General features: G+C 37.2%; 1 protein-coding gene and 1 long non-coding RNA gene across 2 annotated transcripts; one reads left to right on the top strand and one right to left on the bottom strand.

Annotated features, from left to right (window-relative positions):
* The first annotated feature begins 3,669 nt into the window (after positions 1-3,669).
* On the top strand, positions 3,670-15,041 carry LOC105161497 (regulatory-associated protein of TOR 1). The gene is made up of 23 exons (XM_011079196.3): positions 3,670-4,433; positions 5,492-5,594; positions 6,516-6,598; positions 6,795-6,953; positions 7,060-7,176; positions 7,268-7,425; positions 8,310-8,464; positions 8,589-8,733; positions 8,838-8,916; positions 9,081-9,182; positions 9,619-9,702; positions 9,799-9,909; positions 10,378-10,731; positions 10,866-11,052; positions 11,234-11,848; positions 12,048-12,380; positions 12,459-12,582; positions 12,837-12,964; positions 13,055-13,200; positions 13,324-13,425; positions 13,724-13,809; positions 14,093-14,177; positions 14,312-15,041. The coding sequence occupies exons 1-23, from the start codon at positions 4,098-4,100 to the stop codon at positions 14,648-14,650; spliced, it is 4,131 nt and encodes a 1,376-aa protein (XP_011077498.2). The 5' UTR covers positions 3,670-4,097; the 3' UTR covers positions 14,651-15,041.
* Positions 15,042-17,300: 2,259 nt separating this feature from the next.
* LOC110011990 (uncharacterized) lies at positions 17,301-17,924 on the bottom strand. The gene is made up of 2 exons (XR_002287087.2): positions 17,603-17,924; positions 17,301-17,498 (listed from the first exon to the last, which is right to left on the bottom strand). It is a non-coding gene; the product is annotated as an uncharacterized LOC110011990 (long non-coding RNA).
* Positions 17,925-25,955: the final 8,031 nt, after the last annotated feature.

Raw genomic sequence — 25,955 nt, 5'->3', positions numbered from 1 at the left:
ATAAATTTTTATAAAAAATAAAAAATATTTATGTTATTTTTATTTTACAATATTGCAACAGAAAAATATACATTATGTGGCCTCGTCTTCATCATCGTCAGTCTCGTAGTCCTCGAAACTATCTTCATCATCCTCTTTATCTTCATTATCAGTTTGACTGGCTTCAGTCGGTGAAGTACTTGCTGGTGTGCAATTGAAAAATCAACCACAATTTATAAACCAGTGGGATCAAGCAGATCGTAGGACATAGCAACTTGAGGGACTGGTACGACTTCCTTCGATTGATATGCAATCTTAGTCCATTTCGACTCATCAACAACTCTCCGACCCTTGATTTTGCAGACAGTCATCCAATCCGCTTTGTCCCTTTTTATACTTGGGTACTCAGTGTAGTATAATTGTACTGTTTGTTGTGCAAGTATGAATGACTCATCTTTTTGGATCGACCTAACGACACTTGAACAAAACGATGTGCAAGTTTAGAATAAGTGAATATGCCAGTTGAATGATCTTTTCAATGATTCCATAGAACTCATTGTCTTCGACTGTATACCATGAATTTTTGACACACACACACACACCACAATTTATTATTGACTTGTCATGGTTGTCACGTTCTATCTGGTTGCCATGGTTGTCCACCTTGATATCCACCAACTCAGCAACAGTTTTTAATTGAAATTGGGTGCAATTGTTCCACAATGACTAATCGGAAGCATGCACTATATTGTAAAAACGATCTGTCAACCCTGACTCATAATCATAGGGGCCACCGCTATAACAATATGAAGAAGAACCGGCATCAACAGGGAAGAACCTCGTACTAGCATCAAGCACAACATCATGAAAAGAAGAAAAATAACTCGGCCCAACTGCATAAACTATCGGCTGCGCCCAATCCAAATGTTCTTCATCACCCCAATGTGAATGATTATCCTCGCATAGGCAACTGGGGTTTGCTCCTCAGGAATTGGAGGGACAATCGCAGTGTCAAAGTACTCATGCACCCTATCCTCGCCATGAAAGTTCAATTATAATATTTTGGCATAAATTCTCGCATACACAAGTGATAACTGACATCGTCGGGTGTCCTGAACTTTGTATTTTGCATTTTCGGCAAGAACACCTAATTTTGTGTCTATCCATATGTCCACGTTGACCCTTTGCCCATTCTACGAAAGTCTTAAGCCCATCCTCAAACTTCAGTGTCAGACCTGTTCTTCCTTGGAGGGTTTTATTATACATTCATCTCCTTAATTCTAGTAACATGATGATGTATATATAACTGTATTCACACATAAAAAAGATATATAACTAATATTCTAATTTGACGACTTACATATTTATAAATATTACGGTACTATGTATACTATTTAGGAGAATACATATAATTAACATGATATAAGATTAATAAAAAATCATGAACTAATAAAGTAGGTAAATATAATATAATTAATTTAATTAAACATAATAAAATATAAATTAGTCTCTGTTACCTGGTTAACCTGATTTAAGTGATGATTGACACTAGTTGACGGTCTAAAATTCAAGTAATAATCTACAAGCTAGTCAGATGTATATGCACAAAAATTAGAGTGATGAGAGTGTTTGTGGTTATATAAATTTTTTTACAACAAATGAAATGAAATGAAATAAATATATATAAGTTTTTTTTGTAACGGCTTTTGTAATGGCTCTTGAAACTCCAAAGATAGCCGTTAGAAAATATAGCCGTTATTTTGTAATGGTCTTTGTAACGACCTTCACAAAAAAATTCGTCCTTAATGTGACGGTTCTTGCAACATTGTCTTTTAAGCTACACCAATTTTGTATCGACTTTTGTAAAGACCGTTATAAAAGATTTCTTTTTTATTAGTCTTTTAATAATGTCAGCACGTCATACCTGTTATAAATCCATTATAAAGACCGTGGGTATTGGAACTGCCATAAAAAAGCCGTCACAAATTTCATCTTTTTTTCTAGTGATATTGTAACTTTAAAGTAATTAAAATTAACATCTATTTTATATTTTTTTTAGTTTTAAAATTTAGCCTTTTATTTATAAAACTAGTGGCTCCCATCAAGTGTATTTTTAATTTTTTGTGCCAATAAAGGACAAGTATTTATATATTAGTATTTACTAATACTTTTATTATTATAATTAAATCATGTTATTTATTTAGTCATAGAATGTACCATGATAAATAAATAAATACTTAGGACTAATTTTGATTCAAATGAGAGAGAGAGAGAAGCTATTTTTAGATTAAAGGATATATTTGTCTTTATAAAATATTTAAAATAGACATAAGAATCTATTCAACAATTATGGAGAAACTCAAGTATCAATCTAAACATTTGCAGAAACTCCTGTATCAATTTGATATTTATAAAGAAAATTGAATTTTAATTAAATTATTTACAAAAAGTCATGTATTAATTTGATAATAATACCAAAACTCACGTATCAAAATAATTTTTGCTCAATTTGATGTACATTGGTAAAAAATATTAACTTGTAAGGGTAAAAAAGTAATTTAACATATATGAGGCACACATTAAACAAATACAACCCACCACATCATATAATTTCCAACAGTACTATAAATACCAAAATATTAATTTTTTAAGGCAAGTTACTATTCATTGACTGAGACACCATTCTCTTGAAAACTGCACCTCTTATGGAAATTGCATTTCACCTGGTGTGCAATTGCGTCGTGGTAAAAATTTTGATTTTATCCTTTCGCACCAGACCCCTCCAGCTCGAGGCCCCCCGACCGGTGCACCACCTAGTGCACCTCGCCGGCTGGCGCACCAGGTGCGCCTCCTAGCGCCCCAGCTCGAGGCGATGCACCCTACGATTGAGGTACACTCCCAACTCGAGCCCACCCGAGTGCGCATCCCAGCGCCCCCGCTTGAGGCTTGAGCTGGAGTGCGCTGCGGTACCTCGAGCTAGGCACATGGTGCACCGTACGACTAAGGTGTACCCCGCGTGGCCAGTTTGGTGCACTGTACGACCGAGGTGCACCCCCAGCTCGAGCAGGGCACCAGACATCGTTGGCCAAGCATATTCGCACACCCCCGATGAATTGAAAATAATAAACGACTACCCACCCATCCACTCCCATGTGTTAACTAAACTCAGAAAAATATAATTTATAAGGGTAAAAGAGTAATTTAATATATATGAGGCACACATTCAACAAATGCAACCAACCACGTTATATAATTTTCAACACTATTATAAATATCAAAATATTAATTTTTTAAGACAAATTACTATTCATTCACAATTCTCTTAAAAACTGCACTTCTTAGGAAAATTGCACTTCACCTGGTGTACAATTGCATCCTGGTAAAAATTTCGATTTTATCCTTTAGCAAAAAAAATCTCGACCACGTCACAATTAAAATTTGATGGGAGGCAGGTATCATTTGGCAAGGAAGATAAACTGCAGTGCGTATGGTAAATTTTTGGTAAGAGAATGCTCAAAGAAATATATATTACTATTACTCTTATCACAATTTTTGTACCCATGAGAAACATAAAATAGCTGACAATTATAAACGCAAAAGTGAAAATGTTGAGCAATAAATTTATTACTACTGCTGCTACTATTACTGCTAATAACAATTACTGATAAAACAAAGAAAAATTAAAAAAAGCCCCCAAATTACACTTTACAGCTCCCTAGCGAGTTTTTCTCCGAAAGCAGCTCTCTCTTTCTCTCTCTGTCTCTCTGTACGTACATATGTGTATATCTACGCCTCCATCGACGGCCACCTCGACTCCTCCACCAGAGGCGCTGCTATGACTGCCACTTGAACCGCCACGCCCTGGGGGTTCCTGAAGCTGGCATTTTTTCCTTTATCTCCTCTCCCCATCACCCCGCTCTTTCATCGCCTTCCTCGGTTAATTGGCACCTACTCTCCTGACCTAAATTCCTCGCTCTCTTTCTTCATTCTTTCTCACCCAAAACTGTTACTGGAAATTACTATAACCTCGTGCTTAGGGTTCCTGTTATGAGTTCTCCTCCAAAATCAGTTCGACTAGGGCAGGGCTGAAATTATTCCTGAAATCTGTCTTTTCTTTTATGGCATTGGGGGATTTGATGGCTGCATCTCGGTTTTCTCAGTCTTCCGCGGCGGTTTCAAATCACTTGGAGCAAGTCTCCGCCAATGGGAATTGTGTCCAGGAGGATGGAGAGAGAAGTGTGTATAGTGTTAACGACGTTAATAATGACACCAATGCTCGAGATTTATCGGAAACCCCGAGTAGTAGCTATGTAGCCATGACCACCACGACAAGCATGGCGTACTTGCCGCAAACTGTAGTGTTGTGTGAGCTTCGGCATGACGGGTTTGAGGAGTCTGTGCCCTCAGGCCCGTCAGATAGTGGTTTAGTCTCCAAATGGCGGCCTCGGGAACGAGTATGCTCCTCTCTCTCTCTCGCTATCTTTAATTTATGTTTCCTCTTTTCTTTTTTTTCTTGTTTGGGTGTTTACATCAACGTAGTATTTCTAGTTTCTGAGTTAGCCTAGCGGATGATAGCAGCCTGGATCTTGAATCCTGTTGCCGGCTAAGATGATAGGAGAAAGTGCTACAGAGGCAACATGATGGAGTATAGTAGCTTGTTAAATGTGGTTTTGTTGGTTACCTATTTTAAAAGTGTTGCATGAATAATATGGTGATGAGATAATTAGTTTTGACTTTATCTTGTGTATCATGTGGCTAATGGTTGCATATTGGGTTTTTGTGCTTGAAATGACCATGAATTTTAGCGGGTATGCAGTTGTGTTTTAGAGTTGATATTTCAATACTTCCTTCAGCACCTTCAAAATTTGGAGTATTAGAAATGTGGATTTTGAATCAAGTTATGCTTTCTATGGAACAGAAAATTAGGTTACTGTGCCAATCTTTTGGTACCTTAATCACTCTGAGACTGCCTTCGGTAGGCATCCTCCTTAGCTAGAAACACTAGTGTGTATATATAATTAAAGCTTAAAAAGTTATTTGCTCCAATGAAAGCTTTTTGTGCCTTTCAAATTGGATGGAGAATTATAATTTCTTTTGCTGGGAATCTGGTGAGATGGATGTTTCCTTGAATCCTGCTGTTCAAAGTGGCTGCTCTATGAAGTAGCTTTTTGAGTACTTACATGCATTTCTTTTTAAAATGTTATGTCCCATGTCTTGCAAAGACAACCAAACTAAGTTATCAACAGAAGTTCACTCATCCAATTTCTAAACAGAACTTCTGCTCTTCTACGGACGATCTGTGAGTTTTTGCATCTTCTGGCTGAAGGAGGAAGTTCTATTGGTTGAATTATATTGCTTATCAATGCATTGGCTTCCCAATCTTGGCTTCTCTTTTTTTCTTTTCTTGTAATTTTCCGTAGTTTTTTGTTCTCCCCCCCCCCCCCCCTTTTATTTGATGAAACATATTTCATGTAGCACAATTGTCTGTGTTAACGTCCAACATTTGTTGCAGATGAAGACAGGATGTGTTGCTCTAGTTCTGTGCTTAAATATTAGCGTTGATCCACCTGATGTGATAAAGATATCCCCTTGTGCCCGAATGGAATGCTGGATTGGTATAATCATCTCCGTCCTTTTCTCATTGACAATTAGTCAATCATGGAATGTTAAGATTTGCTTGTTTATGCCTGGTTATCTTCAATTTATTTGCTCATGTTGCCTGTCTAGAACTTTTCATCTATATGGCATCTGGAGGAGGCAGGACAATTCTTTTAATTTAAGTTGATGTTTTGGATGAACAGTACGTTCCACCTTGTGGATTGTTGTGGGTAATTTAGAGTTTATCCCTTCAATGTCCTAATAAATATCTTGGTTTGGCTTTTATAGTAAACTGTATATTTATACATTACTAATCTTGTCGATGTAACTTTAGATGATATTGTCATTCTGGGCCAAACACCATCGTTAGGAAGTTTTTGGAGGTAGATGCTCAAAACAAAGAAGTTTTACAAGATGTAACGAGTGCTTAATGTTTGGGGCAAAATGTGATAGTGCGTTAATTGTCATCTAAGGAGCTCGAATTACTTGAGTATTTGGATGCTACTTTGTCCAGCTATCCAAATTTAGCAAGGCTTATCCTTAGTTGCACTGGAGATGTACTGGGTAAAGCCACACCTATCTTCGCTTGGCTAGGTTCATTTTAGGTGTTACCTTTAGATGGCTCTCTTGCTCTAACTTACCACAGAAAAGTTATGCGTGCTTTCAATTACTGAGAAACAATACTGATTCTTTGTGTAGACAGATTATAATTGGGTGATGTCCCAGCTTGCTAACTTTGTGAGACATACATACTACTTAAGATGGGAACTTGTATGAAGTTTACTGGGATAAGTTACTGGCTGCCTTATTTTATGTGTGTTGTCTATTTTTCATTTTTTTAGTTGCACTTCTGGGACATAAAAAATAAGTAGCTATTGTCTTTGTGAATATTAATACATTATTTCTCATTTCATATCCCTTCATTACTCTTTTTATAGACCCTTTCTCCATCGCACCTCAGAAAGCACTTGAAGCGATAGGAAGAACCTTGAACCAACAGTATGAGAGGTGGCAACCCAAGGTATGAAAAATTATGATTTTCTTCAGTTAACATTGACGATATTTTATTTACATATAAACTTACAAAAGGCTTTAGGTTTGCCCAAAAGAAAAAAAAAAGAAAAAAGAAAAAATTACAACGATACGAAGAGGGAATACATATTTAATTCATTGCAAGAATCATGAAAAATATCTCAAAACTGTATGCACTTGGGCAGGCTCGATACAAAATTTCACTAGATCCCACAGTTGATGAAGTCAAGAAGCTATGCACCACGTGCCGCAAATATGCAAAGTCTGAGAGAGTTCTTTTCCACTATAATGGACATGGTGTGCCAAAGCCAACTCCAAATGGTGAAATTTGGCTATTCAATAAGGTTCCTTTTCTTAGTAAACTTTCTCCTGTGCTTTCCATCATCCAACACCCCTCTCCCGCTAACAATCTCTCAAGGTTTCAGTGTTCCCATTTTGCTGCTTATGTAGAGCTATACACAGTATATCCCTTTGCCAATCAGTGATCTGGATTCCTGGCTGAGGACACCATCAATATATGTGTTTGATTGCTCTGCCGCTGGGATGATTCTGAGTGCATTCATTGAGGTACTTGACAATATATATTTAACCAATAAAGATGCATTTATGTGAACCTGAAGTGGTAACTTGCCTCAAGGATTTCTTGTTTTACTCACAGCTCCTGGATTCTGGTACTTCAAGTTCTGTACCTTCCATGAGGGACTGTATTTTACTTGCAGCCTGTGAAGCTCACGAGACACTTCCTCAGAGTGTTGAATTTCCTGCTGATGTATTTACTTCCTGCCTCACAACGCCCATAAAAATGGCACTAAGATGGTGATCTATAGCTCATGACTCTATAAGTATTCATTGAGTGCCATGTCTGTTTCTTTCTTTCTTTCTCTTTTTTGGTAAATTTGAAGATTAACATCAGTTCGTGACTTACTGTTTGCTGTAAGATCTCTTTACTACTGTCACTAGAAGCTTCTCTGCATTTTGGAGATGTTAAAAACATGAATTACTTTTCATTTAACTCTAGGCATCCTTTTTATAATGCCCTGAAGGTCACTGGCATAAAATCCTATTGCCCAAATTCATTCTCTGAGTGCTAAACTGCAAATGAAGAAATGGACAAAAGACTTGCACTATTATAAAGGGAAAGATTTTTGTTAACAATAAGAAATTGTTCCACGGAATATGTCTTGCTCTCTAGATCTTAGTTGCTGGAACTTTAAACCCGAAAACAAATTGTGTGTTAAGTTTGCGGCAACCAATTTTCATCATTCTGCTTTATTTTATATATTGCATTATTGGTTACTAATTGCTGTTATCTGTCTTTTTCAGATAGTTAAGTTGTTCTCTATATCTGCTCAGTGTCTGTACCTTGTCAACATATTTGCTGGTACTCTCACTCAGAGGTTTCTGAACATGATTAAATTTGTAGTGCTGCATGACTTGCCTCTTCTGCATGTATGATATTATATGTCTTCCTCTTTATCTTAATGTTTGATAAGGTAATTTGGTAATTGCTAAGCTCACTTTTGTTATGTTTTGTTTTGTTTTTTATTTTTTTTTCTGGGAACTGTCTTTTGTGATATGTAGAATTGTAGATAACCACTTCTGTTTTTGCTCTTTTTGGTTTGTTCAAATTGCTCTTCTGTGTCTACACTTTCTTCTTCTAACAGCTTTTTGCTTGTAATTGTATAAATTCTTTGCATCAGGTTTTGCACGCGCTCACTGCTCCATGAGTCTTTTGATCATTCACTGATAGATAGAATTCCTGGCCGCCAAACTGATCGGAAGACCCTTCTTGGAGAGTTGAACTGGATATTCACAGCTGTAACCGACACTATAGCCTGGAATGTACTTCCACAAGGTAATTAAATAGAGATCTAATTTCATGCAATTTTTGCTATACTTTTATGGTGTCTCTGATATTTTTCTAGTAACGTGGTGTATGTAATTGTAATCTCAAGGTAAGGTCAATTTTTAATTCGCAGATTTATTCCAGAGATTGTTCAGGCAAGACCTTTTAGTTGCCAGTTTGTTCAGGAATTTTTTGCTTGCTGAAAGGATAATGCGCTCTGCGAATTGTTCACCAATTTCATATCCAATGTTGCCGCCTACTCATCAGCATCATATGTGGTAATAATATTATACTCTTCCTGTGCGCATCTACCGGCCCTGTGTTTTTTCCTGGTTGAAATGCAGTTGTTTATCTGCTGCATCTTTTATCCTTGGGCTCTCAGGGATGCCTGGGATATGGCTGCTGAAATCTGCCTTGCCCAGCTTCCAACTTTGGTTGAGAACCCGAATGCAGAGTTCCAGGTATCCTTGATAGAATGGCGCTCTTTAGTTTGCATTTTACCAACCGATTGTTTATATTGGATGGATTCTGTAAAAATTAGTGCAGAAGTAAACATGATTATCTCATCTTGAATTAAATTAAGAAATCATGATAATTGAAATGTTTTCTTTGTTTTCTTCTTCAGCCTAGCCCATTTTTCACAGAGCAGTTAACAGCTTTTGAAGTATGGCTAGATCATGGATCAGAACATAAAAAGCCCCCTGAACAGTTGCCTATTGTTCTTCAGGTGGGTAGTTTTGGTGCTACTGGTCTATTCTAGGCTGTAGCTTTTGACTTTCTGTGTAAAAGTTAAGATTTCTTGGATGTAGCTCTCGTAGTTTTCTATGATCTATAGGTTTTTTGTTTCGTTTTATGATGAGAAAAAAAGTAATTATTTCTTTTGGGTAGTTAAAAGGTGTAAATAAATTATTTTTTTACGTGGCACAATTGCTATTCTATGGTCATTGCTTGTTTCGTGCCTTAGGTTTCTTGGATGTTTGCTTTCTTGTCCTGAAATGTCTTTGGTGGAATATGCAAGCGTTATGGGACTAGACCAATAAATACACTTTTTTCTTGAAGTTGCTCATAATGTTTCTAGTTACCGATGCTAAGTAATCATACTTTCACATTTTTGATTTAGAATGATTTGTTGAAATCAGTCCTATTTCTTTCTTGTTCCTCAGGTTTTACTCAGTCAATGCCATAGATTTCGTGCTCTGGTACTTCTTGGTAGATTTTTGGATATGGGGCCGTGGGCCGTGGATTTGGTACTCTATGCAGGGTTCCTGGTTAATTATCCTGTTAATTAATCAGTGCACAACTTCATGACTTGACATTTCTTTATACTGCTTTTCCCTTTTCAGGCATTATCTGTGGGAATATTTCCTTATGTTTTGAAGCTTTTGCAAACAACCACTCCAGAGCTTCGACAGATTCTTGTGTTCATTTGGACAAAGATCCTTGCGCTGGATAAGGTATATTAAGGGAATTTTTCTCCTCCCTTTTCCCCCTTTCCTTATTGTCTTTTTAAGTGTAATCTCCTTGGGGCATATCACCCTTGTTGTGTCAATGAAGTACTTAGAAGGGAAAGTTCAGAACATATTGTCTGTTTGAGAAGCTTTTCATCAACATAACTGTCTTCCTCTCATGGTAAGTACTGGAAATAATCACAGGAAATGATCCTCTAAATGAATTAGTTCCCACTCAAATCTAATCTTAAGCATGGACTTCCACTAAATTTGTCCATGTTAACGAGAACACTTTTTGATGTATAATATTTCATGTTATTCTTTTGCCTCGTCCCTTTCTCTTTCTGTCTGTGTGTCCAGCTGCCTATTCACTCACCTACCTGCACTCAAGCACACACACCCTTGTTTATGCAGTTTATGATCTCTATTTCAGAATATGTTGAACTATTAAAAGGATTTCCTGCGTGTTTATAGTCTTGTCAGGTTGATCTCGTAAAGGATGGCGGGCACACATACTTCATTAGGTTTCTTGACAGTGTTGAAGCTTATCCAGAGCAACGTGCAATGGCTGCATTTGTTTTGGCCGTCATTGTAGATGGTCACAGGCGAGGTCAAGAAGCCTGCATTGAAGCTGGTCTTGCACACATCTGCCTACAACACCTCCATGGCTCGTCCTCAGCTGAGACACAGACGGAACCTCTATTTCTTCAATGGATATGCTTGTGCCTTGGAAAATTGTGGGAAGATTTTGTGGAGGCTCAAATGATTGGTTTGCACGCTGATGCCCCTGCTATTCTTGCACCATTACTTTCTGAACCCCAGCCTGAGGTTTGTCCCATTTTATTCTTGTAGTACTAATGCGCTTATTCCAATAACAGAAATTAACAGGAGATTGTGCATTTTTCTAAACGACGTTCTCTCATTCAGTCTACACATTTTAATTTCAAAGCACATTCTTTAAGGTCCGGGCAGCAGCTGTTTTTGCACTAGGCACTGTGCTTGATGTTGGGTTTGACACATCAAGAGATGGTCTTGGAGATGAGGATGGTGATAATGATGAAAAAGTTACTGCTGAAGCTGGTATTATTAAGAGTCTCTTAAATGTTGTTTCCGATGGAAGCCCACTGGTGCGAGCTGAAGTTGCTGTGGGTATGTGCTACTTGATTGTGGTCTATGAATTTTGTAATCGTTCAGTTGTTTTCTAGTAAAAGAGTTCTTCTTTTCTCTTAATGTTCCCTCGGCAATGTTCTCCTTGACGTATATTTTCCTGAATATTTGGAGAACTACATTTTATTATCTGAATAGTGGATTAACACGAATCCTGTTTCAGCTCTGTCTCGGTTTGCCTTTAGCCGCAACAAGCATCTAAAGTCAGTTGCTGCTTCTTATGGGAAGCCACAATCCAACTCTGTGCTTACTTCCTTACCATCTTTGGCGATGAAGGGTTCTGGTAGTGGCAACTCAACTCCAACCCATCACATTCCACATGGAAGTATAATTCCATCTCCTGTTGCTCCTTTATCACGGGTTGGGAATGAGAGCCAGGCGGTGGCTCGTGATGGGAGAGTATCCATAAGTAGCCCACTTGCTATGCCTGGATTAATGCATGGATCTCCTCTCTCTGATGATTCATCTCAACATTCTGACTCTGGGGCACTTAATGACTCTGGTGGCAATGGGGTTGTCAACCATTCAAGGCAAAGGCCAGTAGATACTGCACTATATTCACAATGTGTATTAGCTATGTGTACTCTTGGGAAGGACCCATCACCACGTGTTGCAAGCCTCGGACGGCGATTGTTATCAATTATTGGTGTTGAACAAGTGTTTGCAAAATCTATCAAGTCTGCTGGTTTAAGTGCTCGTCTAGGTGAATCAACTACTACTGCAAGCACTAGTCTTACTGGATTAGCTCGTTCATCTTCTTGGTTTGAATTAAATGGAGGTAAGACTGTTTATATTTTGTTGTATGCTTTATTGCGTAGGACACCTATGCATGTTGAGCCCACAAAAGAAAACCTAAAATTGAACTGTAATTGTGCTGCCATTGTTTGTAATTTTGTTGTTTATCGTTTTTCATTAATTCTGTCAATTTCCATAGATTCATACGATTTGCTCTGATATATGTTTCTTAATTATTGTAGGAGGCCATTTGCCACTGACTTTTAGAACCCCTCCTGTTAGTCCTCCTAGAGCAAGTTACTTGACGGGAATGCGGAGGGTTTACTCCTTGGAGTTTAGGCCACATCTGATTAATTCTCCAGACTCTGGCCTGGCTGACCCACTTTTAGGTTCTGCTGGATCATGTGGTGTTTCAGAACGTAGTCTTCTTCCACAATCAACAATCTATAACTGGAGTTCTGGTCACTTTTCAAAGCCACTCCTTACCCCAGTGGATGATAGTGAAGATATAATCGCTAGAAGAGAAGAAAGAGAGAAATTGGCCCTTGACCATATAGTGAAATGTCAACATTCCTGTAAGTTCTTAACTGATGGGTGAAGTAGCCAGCACCCACCTGCCACTTGCTATCTTTTAATGTTCTTTTTCCTTGCAGCCGTGAGTAAATTGCATAATCAAATTGCCAGTTGGGATACGAAATTTGAAACTGGCACCAAAACTGCTTTATTGCAGCCATTTTCACCTGTTGTGATTGCTTCAGATGAAAATGAAAGGATCAGGTGCGCAAATTTGATGCATTATTCTATGCATTACCTTCAGTACATTGCTGGTTTACGGTCAACTTGACAGTATCATGCACAACATTTTACATTGGTTACTGTTACCTTCTATTTGGGTATCTGCAAAAATGAAATTAGTATGAACAGTTGATTTGAGAAATCATCTGATTGACATAATTGAAAAATGGTTGAAACTAATTAATCATTAATGACATTTATATGGTAAACTGATTTTTTAGTTTGTAATCTGTTAGGGTATGGAATTACGAGGAAGCAACTTTGCTTAACAGTTTTGATAACCATGATTACCTCGACCATAAAGGGGTTTCAAAGCTCTGCCTTGTAAATGAGCTAGATGAGAACTTGCTTCTTGTTGCATCAAGTAAATCCTTTACCTCAAGTTGCTAGGCAGTTGCTTACAGATTTGTTGACTTTAACCGAGGCTGATTTCACCCTGCTTTCATTAATGTAGATGATGGAAATATACGGATATGGAAAGATTACACTGCAAAGGGACAGCAGAAATTGGTTACTGCTTTCGCTTCTATTCAGGGTCACAGACCTGGTGTGCGCAGTGTAAATGCTGTTGTGGACTGGCAACAGCAGTCTGGATATCTTGTATGTAACAGCTCTTCTATGATTTGTGTGTTTAGTTTCCAAGTCAGTAACCCAGTTGAATGAATGCACTATTTATACTTACTATGATTTTACGCTGCATCTCCTTTGTCTCACAATGCATAGTTTGCCTCCGGTGATATTTCATCTATCATGGCTTGGGATCTGGACAAAGAGCAACTTGTCAGTACCATTCCGTTAACATCAGATTCCAGCATTTCGTCACTGGTGGGTATTAACTTTCCGCGTGCTCAGAGCTGATATATGTCTTATATTGAGAAAACACGTTCAGTTTTTTTATTCTACTGCTTTTGAAATGGTCCTTATATTAAACATTAGAAAATTGCTCGAGGTTTTCAGTGATCTCAAACAGCTATATCTCCTTTTTGTATTGTAGTATTCTCTTGTTGATAATGGTGTCGAGGTTTTCAGTGATCTCAAACAGCTATATCTCCTATTTGTATTGTAGTATACACCATCTATTTATGAATATGCTAATTAATTGATTTGGTCATGCATCATGTAGGCTGTCTCTCAAGTTCATGGAGGTCAATTTGCTGCTGGTTTTGTGGATGGTTATGTCAGATTATATGACATTCGTACTCCTGAAATGTAAGAAATTGTTTTCTATGATGATATCCATCTGAGTGTAGTTTGATGAATCAGAAATCTCAGCCGAATTTTAATTTGTGATGCATACCTGTAGTGACGACTTCTCAATAAAAAGCCTTTCTCTGCTTCATGGCAACAGATGATTCTTATTTCTAAGCTGGCTTTTGGCTTGTTTTTACTTGTTCATAAGTGCGCACGTGGTGGACTGTGTGTTCGGCAGAGTTCATTGTGTGTGGATTCAGGACTATTTCGACATGTGACTGACTGTAACTGATCTATACAGGCTTGTTGGTTCAACTCGACCTCACACTCAACGAGTCGAAAGAGTTGTTGGGATTGGCTTCCTACCGGGCCTTGAACCAGCAAAGGTGATCTCTCTCTCTCCACTCCCACCTCACTACCTCACGTGGTGTGGTTAGTTTTGTTGGTTGATATAGTGGTTATTTGTGTTTCTACTGTGTTGATGCCCTCTGATATCATCTGTTCTGTATCTCTCTGCTAGATTGTGAGTGCATCACAAGCTGGAAATATTCAGTTTCTTGATATGAGATGTGCAAAAGGTACATACCTTACAATTGATGCTCATAGGGGATCACTTACAGCGTTAGCTGTTCATCGGCATGCACCCCTTATTGCTAGTGGCTCAGCCAAGCAACTCATCAAAGTCTTCAATTTGGAGGGTGATCAACTAGGCACTATACGGTATTACCCCACTTTCATGGCCCAGAAGATAGGATCTGTTAGCTGCCTCACCTTCCATTCCTATCAAGTACTTCTTGCTGCTGGTGCAGCTGATGCTTGTGTTTCAATATATGCCGATGAGATCTCTCCACAAAGATAAACGCACACTTAAATCTTCTTCCTGAATCCTCTTATAATGGTAGTTGACAACTACATGATTGAAGGTCCATTTGGGCTCGCACTTGATGGTGGTGTACCATATATTGGTTAAGCCTCCTTTGGATCACTCAGAAAAGAAGAATCAAATCATTCTGTGGAGGCTTCGGCAAATAATCTGTTCATAGGTAAAGAAAGGTGTAGATATCTTTTTTATCTTCCCAATTTTCTTTGGGTCAGTTTGCTCTATTTCTAGAATGCGTTACAGTGCTTTCATCTTCTGTTTTCTCTTTTGCCCTTTCCTTTTCGTGCTGCTTTTACGGGGCCAACACCTTGTTCAATTTGTACAGTTCAAAAGGTCCTGGTTAATATATAATTTATGATTATTTTTATCATACTGCAGAACCTCCCTTCTCCCATGTCCCATGTATAATTCTTCTTGTATAACTGTCTCAGCGTATTACCCATTATGTTTCCTTATGCTAAATTCAGTGAGAGCCCAATGATATAGCTTAATCTCGGTCGCATGCAAACGAGTGGTGACAATTTGAAATTTTCCGACAAGCCTCTCAAAGTAGTCTTTAGGGAGGAGATGGTTGTTACGATTCAAAGCTGATTAAATCTCATGTGATCTTGAATGATTTCTATTCGAACAGGAAATTTCAACTTCGTTATGGTCAAATTTATCTAAAAATCTGATTTCAGGAGCAACCTTGGCCTTTATCCATCTCTACGACTGAAGCCATAAATGATCAGAATCAGTTGCCTCTCTTTCTTGAAAGGAAGCAGAATATCGAAAATGGTGCCCAAGTAAAGATTGGTAATAACCATCTACGTACAGCAAACGGCTTGGAAGCTACAGATCCACGCAGAATTTTGATTGCTGTTGCCTATGTTAAAATGATTTGCAATTCTATTGAAATTAATTAACAAGTGGGATTAATGATTTTTGGATCTAGAATGGCAGTACTCCAGGGGATGAGTTGCTGATCATAGAGAAAATTAACTGGGAAGGGCAATGGGCCATCCAAGACAACTGTGCTAGTTACCACAAATTGTATTGGATCAGAGGAAACTACGCTCATGTGGGGCTGATATGTGCGCTACGTTGTTGAAACATGCAGCCCAAAACTGTTCTGAAAATTAAAATTTGAGTAGTGTAAAAACATTGAGTGGCATGCTGCTTCAAAGGATGATAGGTTTTGACAATAATGGTTCTGATAATCCGAAGATCTCACGTAAGAATTAACATGAGAACATACCAGAAAGTTGTAAAAGTTGAAACAAGAAAATATCATGCTTCTCCAAAGTTGCTTTTATAAGACTGAGTGTGCAAGTACTTAGCAGGCCCAGTAAATAACAAGTTGGTTATTACACGTACAACATTGGAAACAAGTATCTTTTGGCATGCAATGACATATCTTTGCTCCTCGTGCGTTGACAGTTTGGCACAAGTTAAGCTACTAAAGTCAGAATGAGTACTTCAATATGAACAGTGGCTTCCAGCCATAAGTGCAAATATATGTTTTTGAACAAAATAATATATGGTTGCTAGCAACAGGAGAATCTCAAGTATACTTCTGCGCAATGGTAATTTCTGCTTTTTATTTGTTTTTCTGTCTTGATGTTTCTTGTTTTCTTGTACTGATCTTCTGTCATCTTTTACGCTGTAGAATAGCTTACGTACTGCTAATCACAAATGTCCAGTGCGTAAGACGAATTAAGACAGTCCTCTTCGTGGCTTATGGGTATAATCATCGGCTAATTAATTAATGTTGTTCACATATCAAGCTTGGATGTAGTCATATATCACTAGCTTGAGCTAGGTGGCCTTATAAACATTAGTTTTTATAGGCAGAATGAATAATTAATTTTTGATCAACAACATATAGCACACCTCGTCTATATATATGTCTAGTGCACGTTCCGTTTTTTGATCTCCAGCCAAGATTGAGATTTGAGGTTTGAATATCTATGATGGGATAGCTGCAGCCATTTTAGTAGGTGAAAAGGAGAAAGATATAGCACACATGATCATGAATTTCCTTAGAAAGATTAAGATATAATCAACATAAAAAAGCCATAAAATTCATTGATGGATATGAAATTGGATCGAGGCCCCACAGCCATTATATATATACCCCTATATGTCAATTAACGTTGAGTATAAGTAATATGATTATTAAAATTTTACGCAGAAAAATTAATAGGCTGCAGTGCAGATCTAGTATGCATTACAAGTTGTGGTTCCAGCATTAAAAGCTAATTATCCAGTTCAACAAACTGGAAAATATTGGGAGATACTCGGAAAATGATAATGCAGATGCACTATATGTCAAGTTGAAGATTGTTGAAGTTGTCATGAGCAGGGAGATGGTGACCATACACATCACCCATTAACTGTGTGCTTCACTTTCATCCACAATCACGTGTTCTAATGGTGCTGCCTCACAACAGGACGTACTACTCTAGCTAGCTCGATAATATATATTTTACTTTTTCAACAACAGAATCTGATCATATATAATTAATACACACCACTAGATTCGTTGTTATCTTCTTCTTTTGACAATTAATTTCACTCTCATGTCACAAAAACAGCTTGATAATGAGTTCCAATCATTGGGGTTTTGAATTTTAGCTAGCTCCAGAGAGATTATAATAATATCCATTAATTTAAGGGAAATGGAAATGAAATTTCAGAGACAAAAATGTTGTGCAGATTAGTCTACCTGGAATTTGAAGCTTGGGAATATATAACCGGATATGCTGCAATTAACATATCAGCAGCAGTGTTTGTGCAGACACGATGGGCGGATGACAAGAAAACTTAAGATGCGCCATTGCCCCAGCTTCATCATAACAGCAAAATAGAAATAAGATTGAGTGGTCATGATGGGGAAGGAGGGCACATGAAGAACTAACTCATGAGCGCAGAATGATCCAAGAATGGTACCGTGTATGAGTTAGAAATGCACGTGCCCTGCTTCTCCATCGTGCTCAGCACTCAACTTTGATTCTCATGAACAACGCACAAATACAACCTACTGATCTCTCAGCCTCGACATATATAGAGCTAGCACTTGAATATAGTTGTATTGATCCTCTTTTTTTTTTTTTTTTTTCTGTTTTGGTAGGGTGTAAGGGTTGAGAGGGCGTAATAGGTTGAATGTCCAAGGAGTAATAGCTCTAGCTACTCGATCTTCTCTTGAGTTTTCTTCGCAAGTATTTATAGGGGAAATTGAGAGTACATGGGAGAGGCAGACTGAGATTCTCTATATATAGCATAGCAGCTAGTCCAATGATAGCCTTTATAAGTTACAACACCACATATTAATTAAAGTAAAAAATGTTGGTCTAAATTGTATAATTAATTGATGGTCTCTTGGGGGATATCAGAAAAAAGCTATTGCCAGATTAAAGCAGATGGGAAGATTGAGGAATTAGTTGAAGTGGGAGTGGGAGTGGGACCTTCAGTCTGCAATCTTTTCCATAAAAAAACAGGACCACTTTCAATCACTATATATATTAATGCTGCATAAATGAATGATGTTACAGCACTAACCTTTTTTGTCAATCCAGCAGCATATTATATGTCCAACACTTGGATTGCTTATTTATATATGTTAGCTAGAATGGCTCCCAAACTTTATATAATTAAGTCAGTTCTGCGCCATGATCATGAATTGATAAACATAAACTCAAACCAAAATTAACAACATGTTGCTGTGTTGAGGCTTGCAGTGGCAGTGCACGACTGCCTGCAACTGCAACCAATCACAATTTGTAAACTACCTTGTTGAGATCCATATGGATGGAGTAGCTTAGCTAGTACAAATCAATTGGATCAATTCCTGCTCCCAAAAGCAATCCTAAATTAATTAGTAATATACAACAGCAGCATCCACATCAGCATCCGCATTGATGATGTAGATGTGTAGGACAAATTGTTAAGGATGGATGATAGATAAATGGTGGAAGCAATACAAGAAAGAAAGATATGCAGGTGTCTAGTTAGGGATTTTGTAGGTATTTGAAACTTTGCACGTTTTCCTTTGTTGTTTGCATTTGTTGTGGTGATCGCACAACACACACATACATATGTCTTTTGTTTTTGACAAGCAGCTATATATCTTTTGCCCCACCTACACACACATTGCATCATCATATATATATATATATATATATATCAGCTTCTAGTGTGTAGTATCATCTTCCATTCTATAATTGATTTTTATGGTTGAACAAATTAATGTGGGAAGGGATTAGGAGTACTCTATCTATCACAATTTTATATATCTAATTCTTCTTCATCATCTTCTGTTGCAAGATTATTAATCTCGCCCCATCATCATCATCTTATGCAAATTCTTTTACTGATCTGTGTGCGTACGCAAACACAATGGAAAAAGATTTATATATATATATATGTGTGTAACATGATAGATGCCATGAGTAGACATCCATATTCTCCATCAAGGATTCCCAAAATCTTTATCACCCTATAAGAATACAATGACAACTAATAAATATGATCGAGACTGCTGGACATGAAAAAGTTAATTTGAAAAAAACAAAAACAAAACTGATTGAAATTAAGCACACCTTTTTGTGCTTATTAGGTAGCTGGTCATTCATGAGAGAATATGGAAAAAGGCCCTTCAAATATTTGTTTGAGCACAAGTCTGAAGACGTACAGTACCTATCCTTATATATATATACTGCTGATGTTTTATTAGTTTATAAATTCTTGTTTCTGAATCATTGGTTCATCAATATAAACAATAACCAACAAGAGTATATATATGTTTGGCAGAGACGTCAATTTCTAAACTATATACATATAGTTGACATCAGAAGAGAAGATCTAAAGGAGAATGATTGTTCCAAGTGGAATGATTAGCCCCCCGCCCCCATGAATTAAGGCAAAAAGTTGGAGGACAAGATTTACTTAAAGCCGACGTAGGTGTTTATTAGAAATAAAGGGGCATTGGAATATCGGACCGAATCACCATAAATATATAAACTAATGAGGGCGGCAAATCCCAAATGTTGGTGGGATGGACAATGGTTCATTGATGGGACGTAACTGAAAATTTATAGGCCGCCTACTCCCGGGATTTGGTTAATTCTCCTCACATTAATTAATAATTTACCATTTCAGATTTCTGATTAATTTTTGTATATATGTGTGAAGAATCAGAACAATAAAAGTTCGAAGCCATGATTTCCGACTTCTAGATGAATCTGATTTCTGAATAATGTGAAAAATCAGGCAACTCTCCTTAAGATACAACAGAAAATCGCCTCGCTAACCCAATCAACTAACCAGCTCACGCCGCCACACGTGGACAAATGACAAAGTCAGTCCTAAGGCTGAAGAACATAATACGAAAATGCATTTTAACAAATGAACAAGCAACGTGAAGATTATGTCTTCCTTGTTTTCAACATTCTTCCAATAAATACGAATGCGTACCACCACCATGTATGAAACCAACTATTTTCACAGCCCCCACTAGGGGGATTAGGGGTGAGAGACACCAATCCCAACTTAGAGGTGAAGGAGGAGAAGATCCTAATCGAAGAATTTTAGTAAAATTATTAGCTAGTTGATCCCGACTCCGAGAATGAAAAGGAATAACAGACGATTGACAATCGATCTCAATGTGTTTTGTACGCTCATAAAAAATTAGATTTGCTATAATATGAAGAGCCTCCTTGTTCCCACAATACAAGGCAATAGGAAGATGAACTGCGATTCCAAAGTCCTCCAACAAAATAGAAATCCAGCCAAGTTCACAAATGGTGGCAGCTATGTTGTGATATTTCGCTTCCGTCGTGGATCGAGCACTGTGGTCTGCTTCTTCATTTTTTAAGAAATAAGGAAAGGACCAAGAAATACGCAAAAACCAATTAAAGAATGTCTTGAATTTTTGCATGAGGCCCATTGGCATCATAGTAGGTCTTGAGTTCAAAAGAGTTCGTGGAAGGAAACATAATTCCTTTGGACGGGCATCCTTTCAAGTATCTAACCTCATGTATGGCAATCATCAGTGCGCATCACAAGGTTTAGGTTAAAAATTGACTCAATTCCTGTACGAAGTGAGAAATATCTAGCATAATGAAACTTGAAGGAAGTGGATTGGCCCGAGAAGTATAGCGAAAGCACGAAAAATCAAAAATTAAAGTGATAAATCATATAAAATTCCTAATCAAGCAGTGTACCCTTAATCTTTTCCTGGACATTAGGCGTAAAATGAAATATTGAAGGCCATGAATCAAGAGAAGAACAAATAAATGGGATGAAAATTCTAAAAGATATTTTACCCTTTGTTTTTTTTTTGTTCTGCTACAAGCATTGATTTCATTTGTTTTCTCGATCCAAGACCTCAACCTAGAGATCCTCTAAAGACTAATACACCATCATTATGAGGATGTGGAGATTTCATGTTAGCAAAACAACCATAGAAACACAAAGAATCAATAACGTTATTGATTGGCATTTGATTTTTTGATCCTCTTTTGACATCTAAGATTAAGAGAGAGTTTTTGGAGATGAGAAGAAAGTGAAAACGTGTGAGATGCGTGTGTATAAAGTTGCTGATTGGCTAGGGTAGGTTTTAGGTGCTTTAAATATAATCTAGTCACAAAACACCAAGGAGCATTGACTTAGCAAGACTTAACAAACCAACCACTACCATTAAGCCACATTGTGGCCGAGTTTTGGTGCACCCTAGGGCACTGATAAGTACATATAATTTGTCACATTTTAATGATAATAATGTTTTCTTTTAAATGCAAAATACTTCTAATCATATGGTTTTATTGTTTTATCAGCACATATGGTTTGATGTGAAATAAAGATGGTAAATTGGAGTTAAAAGTGGCATTTGAAGACATTTCAAGAAAGAAGGAGAAAATTGTAACAAATTTGCAAACAAACTAGACGTGCCCACGCTTAATACGCTGCAGTCAATTTTGTAGAGGAAGAAAAGGAGCAAATTTTGCTAATGAAAATGGAATGACTGATGAACGATTTTAGTAAGGTCTTTTGTTTGGAAGACTTACTTGAAGCAAGGGATTGATTAGTTAACTTTTTTAGAGGCAATCATGATCTACCCCACTTTTATGTCTTAGTTCATGGGGTGCTAATAGTATAAATAAGGAGGCATCTCATACCTCTTGGGGCATCTCTTCTATCTCTTAACTTCTCTTTAGTTCTAATACATTATTGATTTATTAACGAAATTCTACTTTTCTTTCGCTTGTTCTTCCAAGGCTAATCCTTTTATTTTTCAATTAAAATTATGGTAATTGCTTGATTTTCAAATATTGTGAGATTTGATTTACGCTTATCACTTTCGTTTAATGGATATTTGTGTTATTCTCTATGCTCTTATTACAAATAATCTGATTTATGGATAATATGGTCAGTTGTTTATTATCAAGAATGTTTGCATAGCTAATTGAACTTGCTAATTCATAATTGTTTGTTTAGTTCAATAACTAGTGGTAACGTAGTATGATTGATAGTAGTTAATAATGTTATGAGAAATTATCATCTAACTTAAATAAATCCTCGTAGAAATTTATTGATTAGAATTGGGTCTTTCTAATTCTTAATATTGTTGATGAATTAAATATTGTGGACGTTTCTAGGGTTGTTCATCGATTAGGATATTAGCCAACGGATGTTCCTTGGCTGATGAAAATGTAAGAAAAGGTGAGCTTGTTAGATCGTACCAATGACCATAATTGATTTATCTGTTTGAACTATAGTTATATTTGCATCAATGATCAAATAGTGGAATCAAGCATAAACCTAACTTTAACCAAAAAAGTTTTCTCTAATATTTATTCATTTAATTCAATATCGTCTTTTCAATCTCATCACAATCAAACTCCCCCTCTCTTTATTTTTGTTTGAAGGAACCAACTTAAAATCAATTCCTTGATGTATCGACCTTACTCACTACTTCTCAAACGTGTTCTAGGAATTTATTTTTTTTGCTCTCAGCACCCATTAGAGACCTACTCGGCCACACACTTCTAAGGAGGAGTTTGGCTCTTTCTTAACCTAGCCAAGGTTTATCCAAGGACTTGGGCTTGTATTTTTAATGGATCGGGCTTGATTAGTTAAAATTAAATCAATTCCACGTCTTATGGACTTCAATTAAATCTAGTTTGAAAGCCCAACACTAAAATTAAAATCTTTAATCCAATTAAAAGATCCAAACCTTTTCATCCCCCCATCGATTTATGAATCCAATTAATAAATTAGATCAAGTCTAGTAAAACTAATCCATTTAATTTTAATGACCAACTTAAAATTATGATTAATCAAATTAATTAAATTTCGTGTCATCCACCCAATGGATTGGTATAATTAAATTAGTCCAATCATTTATTGACGGAGAAACCTATTCCACTTATTCAGTCAATGTGGCAATATATTTTTAGAAAAATGCATCTTGGAGAGTATAGGAGATACTACTATCATGATACTGGCAGGGAATAAATTCTTTTTTGGAACAAACCGTCCGCACTACACACTTTAACTGCACTAGATAACGTTTATAATGCCAGTATCTTTTGATGTAGACATTGCTCATCAGATCTAAGCTACATCACATGCATGTGATTGCCATAGTTCCTCAAGTTCAAGGACCAATATTGTACTATAGGAGCCGAAAATCCCAGTCATATCGACCAAGCCTTAGGAGGCTTCCATATGATGATTCCCGCGAGTCAGTTCAGTCAGTTAACTACCTTGCAGCCAATCCACTAATATTTCCATGGGTTGTAGAGCTAGCTTTATTTTGTCCTCCACATTTGCACCAAAACTTCTTCCCGTAGAGCTAGTCCTTTTCTAATATGATGCATGCAAAAATAACACGGGTTCCAGCGAATCTGGACTATTATTCAAAGTTTGGGCTGAAGCGTTTATGGACCTAGAGAAAGGGACATGCAAAAAATAAGTTAGCATTCTAATGCCCAAGTTAGTATTGGATTCTAGGTGGAATAAAGCTAGAAAACAAATAAATATAATAAGAAATTGAGATATGTTTGGATGAATTGAAAGAGAAATGCATAAATTCGTGAGAGGATGCTTGATGAGTGCTTCAGAGGATGCTTAGAGAGTTAGGGAGCCGTCCCCCGTATGAGGTACCAAACTTGTATATATAGGGGAATGCCCCGCCTGCTGGGGGTTTATCCCACTTTCTCGATCTTTTTGGAGATGGATTGGGGTAGCTGGATAAGTAATTCACAACTGGATGCCCAATAAGAGTCTTCTTCAACCTGGGGCAAGCAATCTTAGTCTGTCCTTCTAGGGCTGACGCGTTCTGAGGTGGCGGCTGATTGGTGGTCCAGTTGTACGCCACGTGGAAGAGTGAGCTGCCACGTGTATAGACCTTTTAATCGGGATGCTTTGTTGGCCCGTAGTTTTGGGCTGACTCGAGTTGTACCTTGGGCCTCCATCCTCTTTCTTGGACAGCTTGGTCCCATGGGCTACTGAAGCTGGTATATTGGGAGTTAAAAGTTGGGCTTTCCCAAGCCTCTTATCTTTTTGGATTGAGCCTCCTTAAACGTGCACAACATGACCAATCAATGCCTTGTACCACTCCAATATTCTATTTAGCTCAAAACATGATTCCTTAAAATGTCTAGATTTATTGCAATTGCCAAAAATATGTCCTTTTTTGTCCACAATAGCCTTTCATTTTTTCTATTAGATTAAAGGTGTCTGGTTGAACTTATAAAACTTTTTAAAATATTTTATAAGATATTTAAAAATTCATCAAATTTAAAAATAAGATGTTATACATAAGTTCCTTTAAATAAACAAGAAGATCTTAATGTATTTCCAAGATATTCCTTGAGAAATTTATTTTTAACATAAAATCTAATATTTTATAAGATAGGAAGGACACATATATAAATATATACATATTCATATTTAACTTCCTGAATAGATTTAGGCTGGTATTAGTGGTTGACAAGATTTTATAGTGGGGAAACACTTTCCGTGTTATGTGTCATTTTTGTTGATAAATGCAGTCGTCATGGTGACGGAGTTTTAATTAATAATGATTAACCAGCTGCTGAGTTACTGCTGCTGGTTTCAATTGAGCTTTAATTTATAGCTCATTAATGTGATGTATATATCAACTCCACTAGCTACGATTCAGTAATTAGTGATGAATGAAATCTGAAGTTTAAGGAAAAAAAATCGGGTTATGAATCTCCAAGAAAGGGACGCCCATTAACCTTATTTACTAATTTGAAGTCTAATCACTCATCAGAACAAAAAACATGTCATCACTCTCATCGTCAAAACTTACGTATGTAGTATAGGACTATACTCAAAATTAAACATATATATATGCTCCTAATCCAAACTCAATTGATTGATGTTTTAACTTTTGCAAACTCAAACAGTATTAAGTTTATGTTCACCACTCCAGCTTAGAAATATTGATTCATATGTCAAAAAAACATTCATGTTGATATGTAATGGCTGGCCCACGCCATTATGATTAAAGCCCCATTTTAATTGGGAGAAGTAATGCTGAAGTGGGCTAGGGTTTGCGTGCTTATTTGACCCGACTCATCCAAGGATTCAGAATACACACTAACGGGGAGAATCCCAATTTACCAAAATACCCTTAATGAATAGTATTTTCGTTATTTACTTGCTTAGAATCCACGTCCTATTGAAAGCGGGTCGGAAAGACCCATCCTTATGATCGAAGACCCGACTCAATGATTGCCGTCAGATCGAAGATACCATTCTCTTGATGGTGAAGTGGTCCAAGTCATAGTACCCACCTGGACTTATAAATACCCCGACGTATTATTTATTGAGGTAATTGCTATATAATGTTTTCGACTTATCACCATCAGTTTATATATTTTTACCTCGATCAACTCTAACTTAAACGTCGGAGGGTCATAGTTGGGGACGAACCCGATGAGCCTCAGGTTCGTGTTTTAATCCTCAGGACCCAATCACTTGATTTTGATAGGGTACGTGATCGAGTTCGATCAACTAGTCGTGGTCGTATATTTCGAGCGAGATCACACACTATTGTAGTTGGCCCAGACGCCAGGCATAATTCGAGACGGCCGAATGGTGTCCGTACATGGCCTGTTGAGTTTATTCAGACATCGAATCGAAGTGGCATTGCTGGAGATGCTGTCAATCACTCGTGTTTCAAAACAATAATTGGATCATGCACTGTGTGAAGGACAGTTGGCCAACCACAAAGAGACCGGATGCCATGTTAGTTAAATTGTCTCTTCCT

Source organism: Sesamum indicum, linkage group LG5 (assembly GCF_026168435.1).
Source record: "Sesamum indicum cultivar Baizhima isolate 11 linkage group LG5, ASM2616843v1, whole genome shotgun sequence".
NCBI lineage: Eukaryota > Viridiplantae > Streptophyta > Magnoliopsida > Lamiales > Pedaliaceae > Sesamum > Sesamum indicum.
The sequence above is the reverse complement of the archived record's forward strand: the minus strand, read 5'-3'. Positions and strand labels throughout refer to the sequence as shown.

What these genes read in the sequence shown, in the direction of transcription:
- LOC105161497 (XM_011079196.3), top strand. Translation starts at nt 4,098, where the DNA reads ATGGCATTGGGGGATTTGATGGCTGCATCTCGGTTTTCTCAGTCTTCC. An exon ending in AAATTTGGCTATTCAATAAG is followed by an intron (nt 6,954 to 7,059) that starts GTTCCTTTTCTT and finishes CTGCTTATGTAG; the next exon opens with AGCTATACACAGTATATCCC. An exon ending in TTCTGAGTGCATTCATTGAG is followed by an intron (nt 7,177 to 7,267) that starts GTACTTGACAAT and finishes TTTTACTCACAG; the next exon opens with CTCCTGGATTCTGGTACTTC.